The sequence below is a fragment of the Peromyscus californicus genome, unplaced genomic scaffold (genome assembly GCF_007827085.1).
Source record: "Peromyscus californicus insignis strain IS unplaced genomic scaffold, ASM782708v3 Scaffold_16__1_contigs__length_79575227, whole genome shotgun sequence".
Taxonomy (NCBI): domain Eukaryota; kingdom Metazoa; phylum Chordata; class Mammalia; order Rodentia; family Cricetidae; genus Peromyscus; species Peromyscus californicus.
Genome location: NW_026294458.1, coordinates 60,688,769 through 60,709,560, shown reverse-complemented (window position 1 = coordinate 60,709,560; position 20,792 = coordinate 60,688,769). Strand labels below are relative to the sequence as shown.

The 20,792-nt window shown below is 35.1% G+C and overlaps 1 protein-coding gene across 2 annotated transcripts in view; it reads left to right on the top strand.

Moving 5' to 3' along the window:
* The window catches only part of Tmprss15 (transmembrane serine protease 15), a 112,184-nt gene that overhangs the window by 72,017 nt on the left and 19,375 nt on the right, over positions 1-20,792 (top strand). For both annotated transcript variants that reach the window (XM_052739824.1, XM_052739823.1), the window contains 3 exons: positions 5,577-5,687; positions 7,719-7,851; positions 19,405-19,500. In XM_052739824.1, coding sequence (XP_052595784.1) covers positions 5,577-5,687; positions 7,719-7,851; positions 19,405-19,500 — 340 coding nt within the window. The remainder of the gene's footprint in view (positions 1-5,576; positions 5,688-7,718; positions 7,852-19,404; positions 19,501-20,792) is intronic.

Here is a 20,792-nt window from a genome sequence, read left to right as displayed (position 1 = left end):
AGTATAATAAAGACTGCAAAATAATAAACGCATAGGAAAGAATGATAGTCAGTAATGGGCATGGAAGACAAGACACCAAATAAAAACTCAGAAGAGCAGAGCAAACTACATGAAAATTCAGAAAGAAAAGCATATGGAGAAAAACAACACATTTTTCGGGAGTGATGAAAATTAATTGAAAAATCCTGATGACTTGTTGTGTTTTATAAAATAAAAATATTTAGCAAGTATCACTATCATAGCCTTTCCTACTTAACATTTTGAGTTTTAAGAGGAATAATATTCAAGAGGAATAATATTTACAAAGATAATATATATCTTCAAGGGCGTTGGTGATTAAATCAATTTTAATGATGAAAACTTAAAAAACAACATTTTAGGTTTAAAGAAATCCTGCACAATGAAAAGAGAACAATATCAATATTGCCTGTATTTTATGACTGAGTCACCGTCTGTATGCTAAGGAGGATGGTACATCATCTGTATTTAATGCAGGATAGTTACATGTGCAGATGTGCAGAATATCAGACAATGGAACAAGAAAATAGCTAACACACAAAGGTACTTATCCTGCCAGAAGGATAGGCATCTCAACATGTTTTCAAGAGTTTTGTCATGAAAAGAAATTTTCATAGAATAACAACGTGCTTTTTAAAAATGGAAATAAATAATGAAACCAACCTAAAAAGTTTTTTTTTTAAATCTATATAACAACCAGTAGGAGAGTGGATTTTTTGCAATCTAAGCAACTGAAATAATTGTAGAGCACTGTCTTATATGTAAAACTGAAAGTACCCCCAAACAAAATTTGTGCAAGTCACAGGTCTTTACATTCCTATTTTAAAATCACAAATGGTAAGACATGAAAGAAACTGAAATAGTATAGGTTATGAAAGGTGAGAACGAACATATCTCTTCATCAAAATTATTGGTTATTGATTTTATATGGTTTTACTCTTGAAAAATAGAGTATCAAGTATTTTGAAAACTACCACAAATAGCATCACCACAAATTTCCATTTGAGGAAGTAAGCCAACTGGTATAGTTTAATGCAGTCAATCCAAAAAGTCATACAGTGCTATGTGAGGGGTTCTTTGCATTTGGTTTGACCTAGACCTAGATTTTGGTCATAAGCATCTTGTTTTGAAGAGAATGGTCTCTTTGAGGGATCTAGAGGAATGTCCTCCAGAACATCACTGCATGATCAATGTACTCACTTGTGAGCTGCCATTCCTAGACCTGGAAGACAGTCTTCTGGGGAGGGAAGTACAGTGACCCAGTTTTCCTCAGCAGAGTGTTTTCCATCAAGACTTTTTTAAATAGCAAAAGCCTTGAAAAGCTGTTACAGAAACAGGGATTTGGCAATAGAAGATAATCAAGCCAGTAATGAATATGAGATTAGGTACGCATGCCTTTTTATATTGGTGTTCTGCTTTGGCAATCATTTCAGAAACATTGTGCAAAAATTATGTTAAAAATTGTTTCCAGTATTTAAAAACTTCACTTGTCTTCTTTGATATGTAAGGAATACTTTAAAGTTTTCAATTGAAATACAATTATGAGGCATATTTTATTTTATTTATCCTCTTTTAATCATTTCCACTCATGTTGAACTTGAGTATCCACAGTAGATATTTATTATGTTAAGTCTCTTATGAATGTGTTCCCGTTGCTTATTTCTGATTCTCAGAGTCTTCATGTGGAATTCAGTAGAGCCCCCAGCAAGCTCACAAGTGGCAGCTTGTTACATTCAGGACCTTAGAGTCCTCCTCAGCTTCTGTGATGTGTGCCTTAGAAACCAATTTAGTTTCTTTAAAAAAAAGAAAAAAACAACCATATGGTTAACTAAATGAAGCAGGGCTGTCGAGACTTCATAAGAAGAAGATGGGGAAATTCAATTCTGAGTAATCTTACTTTGCCCCTCTCACTATGGGCATAAAATTATCAGAAATAAGATTTCAGACTCCAGAAAACGTAAATTATTGTATTAAGGAATTCCTAATGATCTGAAATATTATGTTCCCAAAAAAAATCAAAATCAGGTTTATACATAAAAGGAAAGTTTTGAAATAGCTTGTTCATACCACTCCTCAAATTTTATAATTTCTATTCACTTCAGCAACAATATGCCATTTTCTCCATTCTGGTATTTCTTCATTCCATTTATTTTACCTTCTGAACTACCTATCTTTTCTGGGCTTACAGGTACAATCCTAACAGTTTTGATTACAGAAAGACAGTAAATTATAAGTTTCAGACAGGGACAGGGCACATATTTTTACTCAAAATTTTATACTGATATTTATACTTATTTTAACTAACTAACACATGGCTTTCCAGCTGAATATAACTTGATCACAATAATAAAAGCAACATTTATCAATAAATGTCTCCATAAATAAGAACTGTCATTGTAACTTCATTTGACATAATGATTATAATAGCTATGGAAAATATAATACATAACTTAACAGTAACCAGTAATGACTGACATTATGAAATATATTAAAATATTTGATTATGGGTATGAAGCTAGTGCTGTTACCTTATAAAAATTAATATATGCTAATATATATTGTTATAGGGTGTATATTTATGTGGGTGCATCTATTTTGAAGTTTTTCTGTATTCTGAAGGAAAACTAAACATCTAGAAGAAAGAGAAATCTTTCCAGTAAGAGACTCGTGCTTCCTTGTAGAAAATTTAATCATTTGGGGCCATTTGTCATCTCAGTAATCTGTTTAAAAATATGTGTTTGTGAAATAAATTGATAATTACATTTACTAGAACCTCCCTAATAGTATTATGTTTTGAGATATATAACCTACTTTTCTCCTGATACAAAAATTTGCAGAAACAGCCAGCCGTGACTTCCTAAAAATATCTATATTAAGGTAAATTAGATTTTGGTTAAAATATAGAATGTTTCAAAGCCTAAAATAGATAAATAGTTTCAATTACTGTTTTCTGCTACCAAGTGAAAATGATTAGACATATTTCCCTGTTCATCTTGTTGTTTGGAAAGAAACAGAACAGAGAACAAGAATATTAAGTTAATAGATGTTTCAGAGATCAATGTTAGAATACACCCATGCATAAAAAAAAATGAAAGAAGGAGAGAGAAAGGAAGAAAGATATTTTTAAAGTTTGTATTTTTATATGATTTAATTGTGAGACTCATATATATATATATATATATATATATATATATATATATAATGTATTTTTATTATACCCACCCTTTTGGTGCTCCAGCTCCCCCTTCAACATTCCAGCCCCCTGCTTTTTCTATTTTTTTATTTTATATTTGCTTGGTTAGTTATGCACGTGTATGTGTGTGGCCGTCTATAGAATGGCACCAATGCCAAAGGCAGAGAACGATTTTAGGGAGTCAGTTCTCTTCTTCCACCAAGTGAGTTCCTGGGCTCAAACTCAGGTCCTCAGCCTTTGCAGCAATTACAGCTATTCATCCAGTTTCAGTCCTTCTCAGTCTGATTAAGACTAGTCATATGCACATGAGTGGGGGGCCATCCACTGGATTGTGGGTAATCTTTTGGGAACCACATTCCCGAAGAAAAATGGCTCCCCTTCCTTTAACAACTGTCAACCTCCAATAGAACCCTAGGTAAGAATAGTGGCTCATGAATGACACTTCCATCCAAGGATAATGGCTCATGAATAACTTGACCATTTATGCTAGAGTTTTGATTTGCTTGTTCTAGTGTAGATTGTGTGCAAGTGATCACAGACGCTATGAGCTTGTCTGTGCTATAGCCATGCTATTCAAGAAGATAGCATTTCCTGGGACTTTTTTGCACCCCCACCTCTCTCATTCTTTACACCCCTGTCTGTGATGTTTCTTGAGGCTTTAGTGATATTTAAGGATGAACATTTCCAGTCACATTCTTAACACTTTGACCAGTTATGAGGCTGCAATACCACTTCCTACTAAAACATAAGCTTCTCTGACTAAGGTATGAAGAAGGATAGATCTTAAGTCAGTGGCAGCCTCTTTCCCAGGTCTACAGATTCTGCCAGCAGTTTTCTAAATAGGATTTTTAATAATGTTCCTATTTTTACTGTTAATACCATCTATTGAACAGTAAGTATACACATATTGGTAAGCCAAGCATATTATTTATTTATTCTCATAATAAGTGGAACTAATCCCCACTCAACACACAAGAAAACTGAGTCTCAAAAAGATAAATTTATGTGTACATATCGGTCTTGAAGGATACAAAAAAGAAAGGACAGCAAGTTGGGTGGGAAGAGCAGGGAGTATATCAAAGATAGAAAGGTTCGTGAATACAATCAAACATATTGTATGAAATCTTTGAAGAACTAATTTAAAAATCCTCCTTAAAAATGTAGCAATATTTAACACTGTTCTCAGATTTGAGTCTACAAGCTAGATTCCTAGTTAAAATTATTCCTTTCAAGTACTGTTACCTTTGGTCATTAGAAATGCATCCTGAGAGCTACAATAATGACTGATCTGGCAAGGCATACAAACTGTTACATTAATGGTACAAACCCTATGAAAAAAACCAACCATAACTATGAGAAAAAAATATGTAAGGAGAGAGAATAAAGATAGAAAGAAAAGTAGAGATGTTGGAGCTTTGCACATGTATGAAATTGTGAAATACATGTATGAAAACAGTTAATAAAAATAGAGCTCCACTCCCCTCAAATACTGTTAAGCCAGCAAATATAGAGCAATTGTTTCTAGAGGAAATACAGGATTAACTTATTATCTATACTTTTTATTACCTTTGTCAAAAGGTCAATACCTATGTTTGTTTTATGTGTGTTTCTAATTAATGACACTGTACCATATCTGTGTGTACATACATACACATGTATTTGACAAATAAAAACTTCTGAATGACTTTTAAAAACAAAATTTCATGAGGAGCAGTTATTTTGTTTCTGATATCCTTTTAATTTAAGCTGTGACTTAGTGAAATCAATCTAAGTTTAATATAATGATACAATCGTGATACTGATTATATTTGCCATTTGTTTTCAAAGTAGAAGTCTTGCTGCTGCTTTTTTTGTTTGTTTTGTTATCAAGGGCTTTTGTTTCTCCTTCAGGAACGTCAGTGTACTGTAGAGCATGGGGTGTTAAATGTTTCCACATACAGCAGTCCATTCTTAGAGGATCTACGTTACATGTGTCCTGAACAGAGAGCTCCTCTTGTCATTCCAACATAAAGTTCTTCCTTCTTAGACATGACAATAAATCTCTTTGAGGGAAGGATCTCCCAGCCATGTTGGAGGTCTCTAGGGTCAATTCATTTTTTGATCAATCCCAGCTACCTCTTGAACTGTCCCCAAAGCACTTTTGCAAAACAGATGACCAAGGTTTTGTCTATACTCCTTTAAAGCCACATGTACACTTTAGTGCCGTTTCTGAAGCAATCTGGGTAAGGAACTTTGTGATGTTTCAACTTGAAGCTTCTTCCACCATGTGCTTTTAATGCAAAGGTCTGATGTCCAAAGATGCCTAAATGGAATGGGTATGCAGAAACCTTCAATCTGTGATTTCTTTACCCTATACAATAAACAGAGCCCTGCCAGGATGGTGAATTTCAGTGTAAAGATGGAAAGTGCATTCCAGTGGAGAATCTCTGTGATGGACACACGCACTGTACTGATGGCTCAGATGAAGAACACTGTGGTATGTCTTATTTTCTTGAAGATACTCGTGTTACTTTAGATTTGTTTTTGGATTTTCCAAACATGAAAGGATTTATCTCAAGTATTGTGGAGTGTGAGCCTCCCTCACCATTTTGGTTTGCAGCTTGTGCATGTTGCTTTATTAAACTTGATTACATGTAACAACTGTAAGTCTAGGACAAGACTCAGTCAGAAGACATAAATATCAAAGACAGAAAGTAACACAAAACAGGCACCTTAGTTCCCACCACATTCACTGCTCTATTTGGTTTTGTTGCCTTCAGGAGAAGCACATGGATTCAGCATAATTTAACTGAACCCTCTGAATTGGGTACTTATAGGAATTCTAGTTCATAAGTGTCTTTGGTTTCCTCTGCTTTGATTGGTTTCAGGTCAAGTCCCAATGTCAGGATGCAATGATGATATGAGCAATGTGCTATTTTATTATACATTGCTTTAATTCCTAAAAAAGAGAAAAGGATTAGACATATTATGCACACTAGACCATAAATAAGCGGGGTAAAAGAGTTCCACATGAAGAACTTACTAGACACAGTCCTGAAGAAACTGGGTGTTGGAGAAGTTATGTGCCTGTCAAAGATCACATAACTCCTAAAGCTATAGTTATTTTTAAGAGTCTCAGTCTATTTAATTCAATACTAAACTCTTTTAATGCAAGAATAAAGTAAAACCAATAACAACATGATGTTTGTATGTCAGACTCCCATTGCAGAGCATTACTTTAATTGATAACTAGGTTAGGTTCAGTCTCTTTCTGGGTATAACGACCATAACACTCTTTGCAGAATGTTGGTAAGACAGTGAGAAAATGGTGAGAATCTGTAGCTAAAGTTTTCCTGCCTGACCCACAGTCAGGACAAATCTCTGTCACCAGCCAGTCCCACAGCAGCTCAGACCCAACCAAGTAAACACAGAGACTTATATTGGTTACAAACTGTACGGTCGTGGCAGGCTTCTTGCTAACTGTTCTTACAGCTTAAATTAATCCATTTCCATTAATCTATACCTTGCCACATGGCTCGTGGCTTACCGGCATCTTCACATGCTGTTTGTCATCGTGGCAGCTGGCAGTGTCTCTCTGACTCAGCCTTCCACTTCCCAGCTTTATTCTCCTCCTTGTCCCGCCTACACTTCCTGCCTAGCCAATGGCCAATCAGTGTTTTATTTATTGACTAATCAGCAACACATTTGCCATACAGAACATCCCACAGCAAGAACCAAACAATAAACACAGTGAATGAAAACACAACCCTACTGGAATGGGCAGCATGAGTGAGAAAAAAAAAAAAAAAAAAAAAAAACACAGCCTGAACTTTCTCCTTCTTTTAGTGACTAAGTTTATAAGGAATGTTTTTCTAATGACTTAAAATACAAAATACAAAAATTTATTTTGTTCATTTGCTAGGAAATAAACTTGAATGTCTTTGCTTTTTTCATTTTATAGACAGAGAAAAGGACAAAATTATGTCAACTAAGTTTATAATTCTCAGTTTATATCTTCCAAGATACTCTTTTTTTTCCAAGATACTCTTTAGAAAGAAAAAAAACTACAATCAGTTTCTAAGATCTAACTGTTAAGAATGAGCACATCTCAGTTAAGGCCATCATTCGTCTATGAAAGTAATCAAGATGACCCTATGTATAATCTAATATCCTCAATGTATCTCTATGTACTTAGGGGTATTTCAAGACTGCTGTTGAAAAATTTATATTTATAACTATTTATGGCACCCAAAGTGACATTAGGCTTGACGTGTGCAATGTGGAATAAGTAACATAACCAATCATTCTACACAGCACCTCAAATGCTTAATATTTTTGAAATTACACAGTTTGAAATTTATTTTTTTAGCAATTTAGAAGTACATAGCTAACATATCTTTACTGTATACTTGGTCTCAAAAAACTTTCTTCCTCCTGTGGAGATGAAATCTTTCCCTTTGACCAGTACCCCCACATGGCCCCCATTCCCTGGTTTCGTGTAACCACATTCTATGCTCTGCATTTGTAGTGCGTTTCCTCAATGGTACAATGAGCAACAGTGGTTTGGTACAGTTCCAAATCCACAGCGTCTGGCATTTAGCTTGTGCTGAACAATGGACCACAGAAATTTCAGATGAAGTTTGTCATCTCCTGGGACTAGGGTAAGTGAGTGTACTATGTTCCTTTATATTTTATTATTAATAATATGTGTATAGTCTCTCTCTCTCTCTCTCTCTCTCTCTCTCTGTGTATGTGTGTGTGTATGTGTGTGTGTGTGTGTGTGTGTGTGTGTGTGTGTGTGTATGTGTGATGTGTATATGTGAGAATATGAATATGTGTATGCCAGGTGCAGATGTAAATATAGGGGATAGCATAGTTTGGGTAGGAATTATATTTTATTCGTTATTATAATTGGCATAGATTCAAAAATGCTCATGAAAATACTTGTAAATCAAATATGGACATATATTAAAAAGATTATCCACTATAACCAAGTTGGATTTATCCCAGAGACGTAGGCATGTTTAAACATCCACAAGTAAACAAATATAATAAACCACGTAAATGGACTTAAGGACAAAAATTATGCAATCATCTCAGTAGATGCAGAAAAAGCTTCTGAGGATGACTTTTTGCATTGGTTCTCTTATTCAGTCATGTGGGCCCTAGGAATCCAACACAATCAATTAAGAGGGAGTGCGAGGAGCCCTTACACACCAACTCATTTCTCTAACTCACTACTTAGCTCTATTTTTTAAAACTGACAATTTTATTGATATGAAGTTAAATTTATCTGAAATTTATAGTATAAATTTAGAAAATGTTTGTTACCAAAAAATAAAAGACAGCCGGGCGGTGGTGGCACACGCCTTTAATCCCAGCACTCGGGAGGCAGAGCCAGGCAGATCTCTGTGAGTTCGAGGCCAGCCTGGTCTCCAAAGTGAGTTCCAGGAAAGGCGCAAAGCTACACAGGGAAACCCTGTCTCGAAAAACCAAAAAAAAAAAAAAAAAAAAAAAAAAAAAAAAAAAAAAAAAAGACAAAAAAATTATGATTAACCCCATCCTCAAATATGAATTGTGCTAATATATTTGTAAAAAATAATAATTCTCTGAACAATTCATACATTGTATTTTGATGATATCAGTCACCATCTCCCATCTCCTCCAGCATCAAGACTTCTTTCCAAACCCACCCAATTTTGTGTGCCCATTCCTTCTGTTTTTGTAAACTTATCAATTACATTCAGTACTGATAAATCTTTGGCTGTGAAGCCACATACTGGAACATACTAGACCTATGAAAAGTCTCACCCTTAAAGGGAACTGATGTTTCCTCTCCCAACAGGTACCAGTTAGTAATGAGTCCCGCCTTCTCTAAGCAGAATCTTCATTGGGGATCTAACTCATGGAGCTTTTTGAGATTTTTGAGTTCTACTATAACATACCTTAATTTTATTCACTATTGTTCTGAATCTCAAAAAAATTGTTAAAAGATAAATATCAGCAGAGGAACTGAATGAACTCACATGAATGCAATTGTTTCTAAAATATAAAAAAGTACAGAAAAGTTGTCTAACCATAATCATTTTTTCACCATGAACTGCCAAGTGATTTTCTAGTATATTCTAAAACACACAGTCAGGCATGGTGACACCTGCTTGTAACACCAACACGCAGAAAGTTGAGGCAAGAGGATTAAGAATTCAAGATCATCCTTGGGTACATAGTACATTAAGGCTAGCTTGGGCTACATGGAATCCTATCTCAAAAACAAAATCAAAACAAATAAACAAACCAAAACCACAAACAAATGAACAAACAAAGATACGTGCTTGGCAATTACCTGGACACAGGTGTTTCTGTGATTTGGTTATAGATGTCTACTTGTGAAAATTTGCATAGGCAGAGATGTTAATTAACAATATATCAGATGGGTGGCTAGGTAACCTGATTTCCAGAAGTGAACATATTTAAATGGAACAAAAATGATTTTTATATGTTAATAACAGCAGTCATTAAACCTAAATGATTTGAAAAAATTCAAAATAAGGATATGAAGTTAAGAGAAAAAACAAATTTATGCACACCAAAATCTATATATGAACTCTTGGCAGACATTTTAACTTCTGTTAATTCATGAAAACAAATACAATGAATTGTCTTTTCAGCAAGGGATGCTTTGTTCTAACTGACTAGTGGGTCACATAACAGAATTCCCAGACTGGTGAGATGGCCCACGCATACATTATCACCATGGGGAAAAAGAGGCAAGAGAATTGCTGTTAATGCCAATCTAGTCTATATAAAAAGTTCCAGGACATCCATGGCTACACAGTGAGATGAGCTCTCAAAGTAACAACAGAAATTTGTCTGGGTAGCACACAGATTTTCTATGTAGAACTGAAAAATAGTCTCACTGAAAATACCCTCACATGCAGTAGCCAGTAGCAAAATTTCAAGCTTACTCCATAAAATTGTATTACTGCTGGTTGACCGAGAGACTCCTATTGTGCATTAATGCCATGATAGAAACCAGCCACTACATACAGATATTTTCAGTGGATAATAATGTGCAGTCTCATGTGGAATGTTCGAAACACATCAGAACTTCCAATAATTGGACTGAAAGTTTCTAGTTTCCCTTGTCTCCTTGAATTCATAATGGGAAACCACAGTTCCATGCACATTTCATCTAAAAGGTGATTCCCATCAAAAGAAAAGGCAAGAGGGGAATTTTATCACACACTATGCAAATGATCATCAATTTAATTTATGAGTATCAATCAAAAATTCCATGTACTTTAGATGTTCATATATATAGAGGCCCCATCCTTTTTATAATACAATGTAGATTTTAATGAAACAAAAATCACTTCAATTTTGGTAGCATTTAACAAAAAAGGAACTGTGAAATGGTATGAGTTGTAGGAGGAGTAATGTCCGGTATGATGTTTTTTATTTTGGAAGAGTCAACAAAAAGTAAAAGTTGAGAATTTGTTCATTTTTCTAAGTTCAAGTAAAACACTGGATAATGACATCATCTCCGGGTTCATGCTCAACAATGATTTAGTTCAATAGCAACTTCAGGCTTTGCCTTCCTGTTAAAATTTTCGGGAAGTTGAGGATCTCTTTAAAAGACTTGGTTTGCAATAATGCAGCTGAAGAGATTGGTGAGTTTACCTTGTTTCTAAGCTAGGGCTTCTGAAGGTCCAGGATTGCTGGGTTGCACACCCATGTGCTGTTCATTTTCACCAGTCTCTTGAGTACTACCCCAGGCTTATAAATAAAAGGAATCTCTCTATTGTATTATGTAAATCCTAATTAAATTACCTTCTAGAAGATGGATGTACTTGATTTGTTTATGAAAATCAAAATGATCAACATCTTACTTTGATATATACATATACACATGAATATATATATATATACATATAGATGTGTGTGTGTAATAACAAAAAACAAAGAGGCCATGAATTTATAAAGAGAGCAAGGAGGTGTATTTGGAAGGGCTAGAATGAATGGAAAAGAGGGGGTAAATGTTATAGTTATATTACAGTCTCAAAGATGAAAAAAGTAAAAGAAATAATTTAAATTAATTTGAATTAAATATCTTAGATGAAGTGATTTTTACAGATGCAAAATAGAATGTACTAGAATTAATGCACATATCTCTAGTGCATTTAAACTTTGAAAGTATATTTTGATTATTCTTCATTAAAAAATAGAAGCATTAGTTGTGATGCTGTACAAGGTTCATGAATGAATAAATTATGACTTGGGTGTACATGTTTATGTGGTGAAGATAAACACATAAATAGAAAATTCCTGTATAATATAAATGAAAGGTGCTGCCTGAGACTTGAACTCAGTGAGGTTATATCAGAAAAGTCTTTCCAGAGACTGGCCTGTGTTAAGTGAATATAAATCATTTCTTCAACACTGAGTCCTATTTATTTACATGTGATCTCATCCCCAGCCAGATTTTACTGTCTAGTTCATTGACCTCATTTCCTATGGATCATAGTTCTTGCTGCAAGACATAGAGACCAAGAGACAGGGTCCTTCAATATAAAAAAATGTGATGCAATCCATTGTCTTAGATACAATAGTTTTCAGAAAGGCCAGGTACTTGCTTTCTTCTGAAATGATTCAGTTAATTTGTGCAAAGATGTTAATCTTTGTCCCTATGCATTCTTATTAGTCTCCATAGTGCTTTAATCACTGAAAGAACATTACAGCATTAATGAGAGTTGTCTAGACCAGCATAAGGAAATGGAAAGAATATTTGGTGAGTTTAAATGATGTGTTTGGTACAGTGGGAAATAATTTAGGATCCAATTTATTAAGCAGGCACTGTAGTCTCTCAAGGTTATTTATGCAGATTGGGTATGAACTGTAATTCCCTACAGATTTGAGAAAATCACATGAGGCAGATTTCCTCAGTTTTTACTCCTTTATATTAAACACTTTAATTCTTTTCCATTTATACCATGCATAAGTAAAAAGTACTTTGAATAATATTTTTGTGTCTTTGATCAAAGTAAGAAAAAGAAAAACTTTTACATTGAAGCGAGAGTAATGTTAAAATAGCAGTGAGTTTTCAATCATGTTTTCTAAGAAAGATATCCACATTGTTACAGCCCAATCCATGCCCATGGGATTTGCCTTGAAACATCATTAAAATTAATTATTAATATTTAAAAAATATTAGTGAGAAATTGAGCTAATGATTTGTTTCCTGAGTAGGAAATCTAGGAGTTGTTAACCCTAAGAGTCTCTTGCAGTATGTCTCTACATACCAGGCTAATTAATTCTCAAATCTGGACAGGAAATAGACTTGCATCAGTGTTCTTCTACTGCAAGGCATTGGCAAACACTGAGGTAGAGGATGAATTTTGCTTTTAAAATAATGTTACCAAAATTAATTGGAAGAATGGGAAGGGAGAAATGATCTCATTATGTTATGATCTCCAAAATAAAATGAAGGATCTCATGTAAACACACATTTAATTTATTCCACAATTTGACATGAGGTACTAAAACCTGAAATTAAAATTGGTGTTTTATATTGATTTAATAAGTTGATAGACAGTGTTCTTTTTCCCATATGTAATTACTGTCAGTGTCCTAAAAATCTTCAAGTATGTAGGAAAAGCCTTAACTTATTACAACTGTGAACACACACAGACATGCATACACACAGAGGCACATACATGCACACGCACACACACGCACACACACACACACAAAAAAAAAAAACACCAGGATAAGATATGAGAAAGATCAGAAAAAAAATTAACTACTACGTTTAACCTTAATGACTTTGTTTACTTTTTTTATAGAAACAAATATTTTCTATTTTTGTTTCCTTTTACTTAAACCTTCCAGCCATATATTTATATTTTCATTACATTTATTTAATTAGGGATAGGTAGATGTATACATACACATGGAGGAGGGGGGAGGGGAGAGAAGGGAGGGAAAAGGGAGAGGGAGTCCAGTCCGGAGAGAGAAGTCTGTTCTCTCTACCATGTAGTGCCTGGGGATGAATGAAACTCAAGTTCTCACATCTGGTGGCAAGCACCTTTGGCTGCTGAGACTATTCTTCAGCCACAGCACCATATTACTTAGGTGTGGCTGAATGGAAGAAGCTGTAGTAGACAAGCTGTTGGAAAAACAGTTTCTACTGTGTGAAAATGACTACCAAAATGATTCCCGTAAATAATACACTACTAAAAACTTATCATTTACCTGACATACAAATTACACTCATTTCCCCCTGCTTTAAAATAAAAAATTTCTTAAATAAAAATAATTAAGGAGCAAATGAACTGCAGTACTTTTTTGACAGCTTCCCCAAACTCATCTCTGATCAATTAATTACCTTATAGGGCTGGTCAAGGCACATAGGCAAGGGATGCCATGAAGTTATAACAGGATGTATGCTTCTGTGTACAATAGTCATCTGGCTCAGAAGACAAACACACACACACACACACACACACACACACACACACACACACACACACAAACACACACACAAACACACACATACACACACAACCTCACAGTATCAGCATACACAATAAACGCATAAATAAATAAGTAAATAGATTAATTAATTAATTAATTAATTAATTAAAATAAAACCAGTAACACCTGAGAAAGTTAAGTTTAAGGATAGCATGCTGTACACAATACTACAATACTCAATATACTGTCCACAGAGAACTTGACTCATTGATTTCTCTTTTACTGTGACTATGGCACCATGCACAGAGGAGGGACTGATTAGGTCAAGATAACTCTTCTATCGACACTTTTTTACTTTCTATGCAAATGTCACAAACTTTAAAAAGCTGAGGTCAGAAAAATCTGAAATTCATCAAGTTTACCTGCTTGCTAAAAGTTTCTCTAGGTGAATGGCAGGTGTGCTGCTATAAATGTAGTAAATGAATGAGATTTGCAATTGAAATACATCCAGTTCAGACAGATTGTTACACAACTGCCCACTGTTGAGACTGTCAGAGTCTTGGATTCTCTTCCAGCCACCATCTCCCTGTCTATAAAAGTCCTGAACTCTGTCCAGCCAACTCTATCCCCTTCTTTCCCTCCAATCCGAAAAGAAAGACCTTCATTCTCCAAAAGCCTTTTTAACTTAATCCCACCTGGCTCTATTCATTCCTTAAACCTTTTGGGGTGTGAAATGAGCTACAGTGCTAGGCTGCAGTATTTGCAACATGCATTATTATTCCGTCAGCTTTAGTGTGTCCAAAGGCTTAAAACATCTCTACCAAAGCTCTTGCTGCAGGGAAGAATCCTTATCTCAGCAAATGCAGTCTGAGGAGGGAGACAAAAGAGAGGCAGCCTAAGCAGGGCCGGAGAAAAGTGGCTGAAGACTGGATACCATCCGAGCAGCCTGGGGATATCCCTTTTTCTCTCCCTTGAATTCTTTTATAAGTATATTTTTATACTCCATCTATGACCTAAAAGTAATAATATTTGCATTTATATGCTTCTCTTCTCACATAGAAGACTTTTCCTTAAGTCAGGAGAGCCCTTTATGGGTATACAAACCATAAAAATGATAATAATGGTTCAGAAATAGGTTGCTGGGAGACACTAATATGTAAACAAGGTAAAGCTATATATAGTGATCTGTATGATACTAAATCTCTAGTCTTTTCGGACAGTTATAGAAGTGAGCACTGGAGTTATCAAAATCTGTAGGTCTGGAAATTACCATAAAAACTTAATTAGTTATAATCATCTTGATTCAATTTGCATCCATTAGGAGATTTTTTTTCAAAAGTAAGTGTTGGCATGTTATGGGATATTTGTACACTGTGTGGAGATATACTGTTGTGATTGGTTTAATAAAGAGTTGAACAGCCAATAGCTAGGCAGGAAGTATAGATGGGACTTCCAAGCAAAGAGAAGAAGTAGGAGGAGATAATTGAAGCACAGAGGAGACACCAATGAGACATAGAGGGAATTGGACATACAGAATGAAAGAAAGGTAAAAAGCCACAGAGCAAAATGTACATTACTAGAAATGGGTTAATTTAAGTTATAAGAGCTAGTTAAGAACAAGCCTAAGATATAAGGCGGGCTTTCACAATTAATAATAAGTCTCCATCACATTTGGGAGTTGGCTAGTGGGACAGAAAAAGGGTCATTACAATGACATCACATAGGGTTGCTAATACCTTATTTTCCATGTATTGTTTATTATTTTGTCCTTTATTAATTAATGGTTTCTCTTAAACATTTGTTGCTTCATATTCTGTTTATTGTGAATCAAACTTAAATTATGTCCAGGGAGAAAGGGTAAATTTAAGCTGGTAGGATTTTAAATTCATTTAGTCTACTTCTAATTAAGTCCCCAAATCTAATTTCCAGTACTTACTCATGGAAATATGTACATGAGCTGAAGAACTCTGGAGGATACTTTTAGGTTTCTGGCATCAATATTAAACATGAAAATTTACTTATGTGAATACTTTACAGATTTTGTTGAAGGTACATTGTTTTCTAGCAAACTAAAGATGATAAGACGCAGCACTCCTGTAATTCTAGCACTCAAGACTGAAGCAGGAGTCTTAAAAGGTTAATTTGGGATGTATAATGAGACTAATATCAGTCTGGGATACATAGCAAGACTCTGTCAATATAGCTATATAATTAAATGCAGTCTGTTTCATTGTCTCATTTTCATCCGAATCACATAGAAAAGAATAATATAATATGTGTCTTTTTTCCATACGAATACATTATCTCCACTTCATCTTGGGACAGCATCAACATCACCACAGAACAACGTTTTTGAGATCCATTATTTTTTTATTTTTTTATTCATTTTACATACCAACCACAGATCGCCCTCTCATCCCTCCTCCCACTCCCCCCACCTTTTCCCCCCAACCCCTCATCTCCACCTCCAACAGAGTAAGTTCTCTCATGGGGGGACAGCTAAGCTTGGTACATTCAAGGGTGAGTTAGGTGTCCAACGTCCAACCATAGGTAATGGAATGCTCCAGGGATAGATCCTGATCACACTGCCAGGGCCCCCTCAAACAGACCCAGCTACTCAACTGTCTCCTGTATGCAGAGGGTCTAGTCCAGTCTCATGCAGGTTCCACAGCGGTCGGTCTAAAGATCATGAGTTCTTTTGAGCTTGGTTCAGTTGTCTCTGTAGATTTCCCCATCAGGTGTCCATTATTCTTAAAGGTTTTCCTCTAGCCTTCCTTTCTTTTAGAATACTTGTGGTAACATTATTAAGCACAGTCCCGCCATGTATCAACAGTAGATATGTAATAAATAGGGTAGGTTAAACAGTTAAAAAACATAATTTAATATTTTCTATTGTTTTTAAATTTCCACAGATATTGACAGGTCCCTTCAGGACCTATCTTAAAGAAATTTCAAAGGAATAGTGAAAGAACAGGGGAATTGAATTGTCTAAAATCTACATGCCTGCAATACATTTTCATGTAGATGTCTTGATGGTGTTCTCATTTTCTGTATGAAAACAGATTCTTTTTTTTCATTTTTCTTTATTAAGAAATTTTCTACTCACTCCACATACTATCCACAGATCCCCCCTCCTCCCTCCTCCCACCCCCCAGCCCTCTTTCCCAAGCCACCCCGCATCCCCACATCCCCCAAATCAAGGTCTCCCATAGGGAGTCAGCAGAGCCCAGCACACTGAACCTAGGCAGGTCCAAGTCCCTTCCCACTGCACCAAGGCTGTGCAAGGTGTCACACCACAGGCACCGGGTTCCAGAAGCCTGCCCATAGACCAGGGACAGATCCCAATCCTCCTGCCTGGGTGCCCCCCCAAACAGTTCGAGCCAAACAACTGGCATGAAAACAGATTCTAAAGGCTAGAAATCAAGATACAAGACAAAGCCTTGTACAACTATAATAAACAGTGTTTGTATGTCAGCATGACCTTCTTCCTTTTCTGTAGCAGGTATTAGAATCATTTGAAAAGTTTGCTACAGCAGCATGATGGGCCTGCACCCCAACTTTCTGATCCCATAGATGTAGAGTGGTTCTGGGTAGTTCACATGTTTAATACATTTTCTGAGGTGATAGCCAATGCTGTTGACAAAGCACTGTGACAATGTCTGCTGGAGAATAAGAGACTTAGGAAACTACTTGGAAGAATGCTCAAAGGTGGTAGACCTTGAGCAGAATAAGAAACGGTAACATGAGTAAACACAAGAAGAAAGTTGTCTAAAGGGAGATTAGAGAGTAATTATCGCCTTGGACTTTAGCCTCCCAGCATAGAAGTGGACTAATCAGTTCCAGTTGTCTGGAGCCTGCAGCCAACATGAACAAATAAAGCCTCTTCTCATTTGGGAGGTCTAGTATTTTCAGTTGGTGTGATGACTTCTACTGGAAACCAGGTGCTGATAAAATCCAGAGCTCTTGATCTACATTCTCTCTCACATGAATGTGCCAGTCTTCACCTGGAACTATTTTATATTGATAAAGCTTTTAGGACTAGAATATCTTTAACACTCTAATCCACTTCTGCCTTTTTTCCTAAGCTGCAGCAAATACATGTGCATATAGCTACATAAGTAAAATAGTCCTTCTGCTCACGTGATAGAAGGAGATAGTTTCATCTCCAAAAATAACAATAGTAAGGTGTCTTTGCTATGCTAAATCTATCTGGGATTTTATTAAAGGAATATTAGTGGCTTTGTGTTCTTTCATTAAATTTATCTGCTTTTCAAATGAAAGTGTAATATTCCAAACTCTGAGACATTAGAGAGAGCCTCCACTTTCCCAACTTCCTCTTCAGTGGCTGAAGATACCAAATAAATGTTCAGTCAATTGAAGACTTTAGAAGAAAGAGGAGTTACCCTATAGACATTTTTTTCTTTTCATTGATTATATGAATTTTGAGTATTCAGTGCACATTCCCTGTGTACCCAAACACACTGTTGCTGTTAGCTATCATCCTAGGGAGATGTTGAATATTCTGGAGAGGCAACAGCATACTCAACATGTTATTTCAAGGGATAGGAACTACATTGTCTCCTGACAACCATAAATAACAGTAAAGATAGGAATGTTTACAATCCCAAGGCAAAGATTGTTGTTGTGGTTGTTGTTGTTATTGTTGTTAACAGTAGGGGATTTACCGTAAGCACATTGTATCATTTTTAAGCCTCTCTCTCCTTCTTTCCTTGTCCTCCTCATTCACTCCCAAATTTAAATGCATAGTTTTATATTAAGATTATGATCTTGAATGAATAAAAGAACTGAAATAATATGGAGGACTAAAAGTTGAGTCTCTAGCTAAATTTTAAGGTACAAGTAAGTAATTCTTAAGAGAAATTAAATTAATTAAGAGAAATTATCACCAAGACACACAGTAGATGATGCAGATACCACATGTTTCAGACTGGAGAATTGGTTGCCTTTTTATCTGGAGGTGTCTTTTGCCACCCTGTGGTGGCTTACAAGTTGACAACTGCAGATCCAGACTGCAGAGGTCCTCAGAGCAACCATATGGCTTCTGTCTTTCAATTAGGACTGCTTGGACCTTAAATTTAAGGAAATATCAGAAGCTAAAAAAAAAAAAAAAAAAGATTTAAAAACTAAATTCTGAAATTTGATTTCACTATGTAGTTCTTAGGTAGTTTGATTTTCTTGAAAGATGAGATATACTCATTAAGAAGAAATGCTTAAATCATGAGGATTGTGTTTATTTTATCTTATTCAAATTAGATTCCAATTTTATATGAATTGACCCATTCAACTATTGACATCCATTGATAACACAGACAAGAAAAACTGAAAAGAAATCAGATTCTCAAGAGAAATGTGTAGAGTGATCTTTGTAAGATTCTGTAGGATATGCAAACAAGTACTAAAGGCAGGTCTCAAAAATGAGCACATTTCATGTCATTAGTAATAATTCTGCTAATGGTTTGTAGTAGTGCTTGATTTTATATATATATAAATTGATTTTATAAATATATATATATATATATATATATATATATATATATATATATATATATATATATATATATATACTGAAAATAGACTTCTTTCATATGACACATGCCAACCACTCCCAGGTCATCAAATAATTTATTTCAAAATATGCATCACTAAATGATTTAAAATGTAACATGGTTTTTTTTTTTGGTATTTCATCTTCTGTTTTTATGTCATTTTCCCTCCCTTAGGAGTTCAAACTCATCAATGCCAACATTCTCTACTGGAGATGGACCATTTGTGAGAGTAAACAGAGCCCCGAATGGCAGCCTGACACTGACACCCAGGTAAGTATTGAGATGTTTTATTTTCTTTTGGTACACAAGACTAGATGGAAATATTTTGAAGCCAATAAAGTGTCAGTGGTACCACATACACATGAAAGTTGTTCACTTTCTTCTATTTGTGTCATGCCAAGCACCATCTAACTAATCTTTTCTGATAGAATTGTCTGGTCCTCATTTTTATAAGACAGTCTAATGAAATATAAGTAACTAATATTCTGGCATGCAGATAGGGAGATGATATACCCTAATACTGTTCTTATTTTCATATTCCAAATCCCTAAACCCCATGATAAGAAGAAATTGTGAGTCCTAGAATGGGTAGGATCAATGCTCCTCAGACAACCATCAAAAGGGACAGGGTTAGATGAGAATCAAATATTATCTTTCCTAACAAATAAATACGATTATCACTTAAAATAATATAATTAGGCATATATTGCCTCTTTTTTTTTTTTTTACTGTTTTAAGGTAGGTTTATTCTTTCAGTCTTTTGTAGGGGTTTGTAAAGCAGCACCCTTCCTCTATTCAAAAGCATGTCATGAGTAAATTATGTAATTCCTCCTATTTAGGCATTAGTGGCAGTTTATGTATGAAATCGGACTCTGAGTTTTATAATTTCACTATAGATAAACTGTGGGTGAGAACTGACTGCAAGGAGACATCAAAATTGCACTCTGAGTTAACATCCTATCACCACTGTGTTTTGTTTAACACACTTGATGTGAAAGTCAGCGCTCTCACAAGCTCAGGTAGTAAATCAAATTCGTGAAGACCGTATTTAGTATCATAAGGTCAAGTAGTAAATCAAATTCATAAGGACCATATTTAGTATTATTGAAAAAGCCTTGAGGTTAAGTATTTTGTATCAATGTTGCCTGATATCACGAGTCTCATTGGAGATCAACCAAACCATCTGAAAGTTTTCAAAGAGGTTTTCCATCCTCCTTTCTATAAAGCATTCTCAGGTTCATGGTTCTCCAGGAGGTTGATAATCCTATCTACTCATGTTTCATAGATTAAATTTTAGTTAGAAAGAGAAAAGAAAATAGTTTAGAGCCATTCAAAATAGTTGCATGTATGTTTCAGAAAAGGACCATGTCAATCTATCCTTATGAAAAGGTGTCAGTATCAATTAATATTTAATGACACTATTATACCTACATCCATGATATTTAAAAATGACTTTATATAGATGCACACTTTACCTTTTTTACACCAAAAAAAAAGCCAATTAGCTAAACGTCCTCAATCCTTTTTTTTTTTTTTTTTTGGTTTTTCGAGACAGGGTTTCT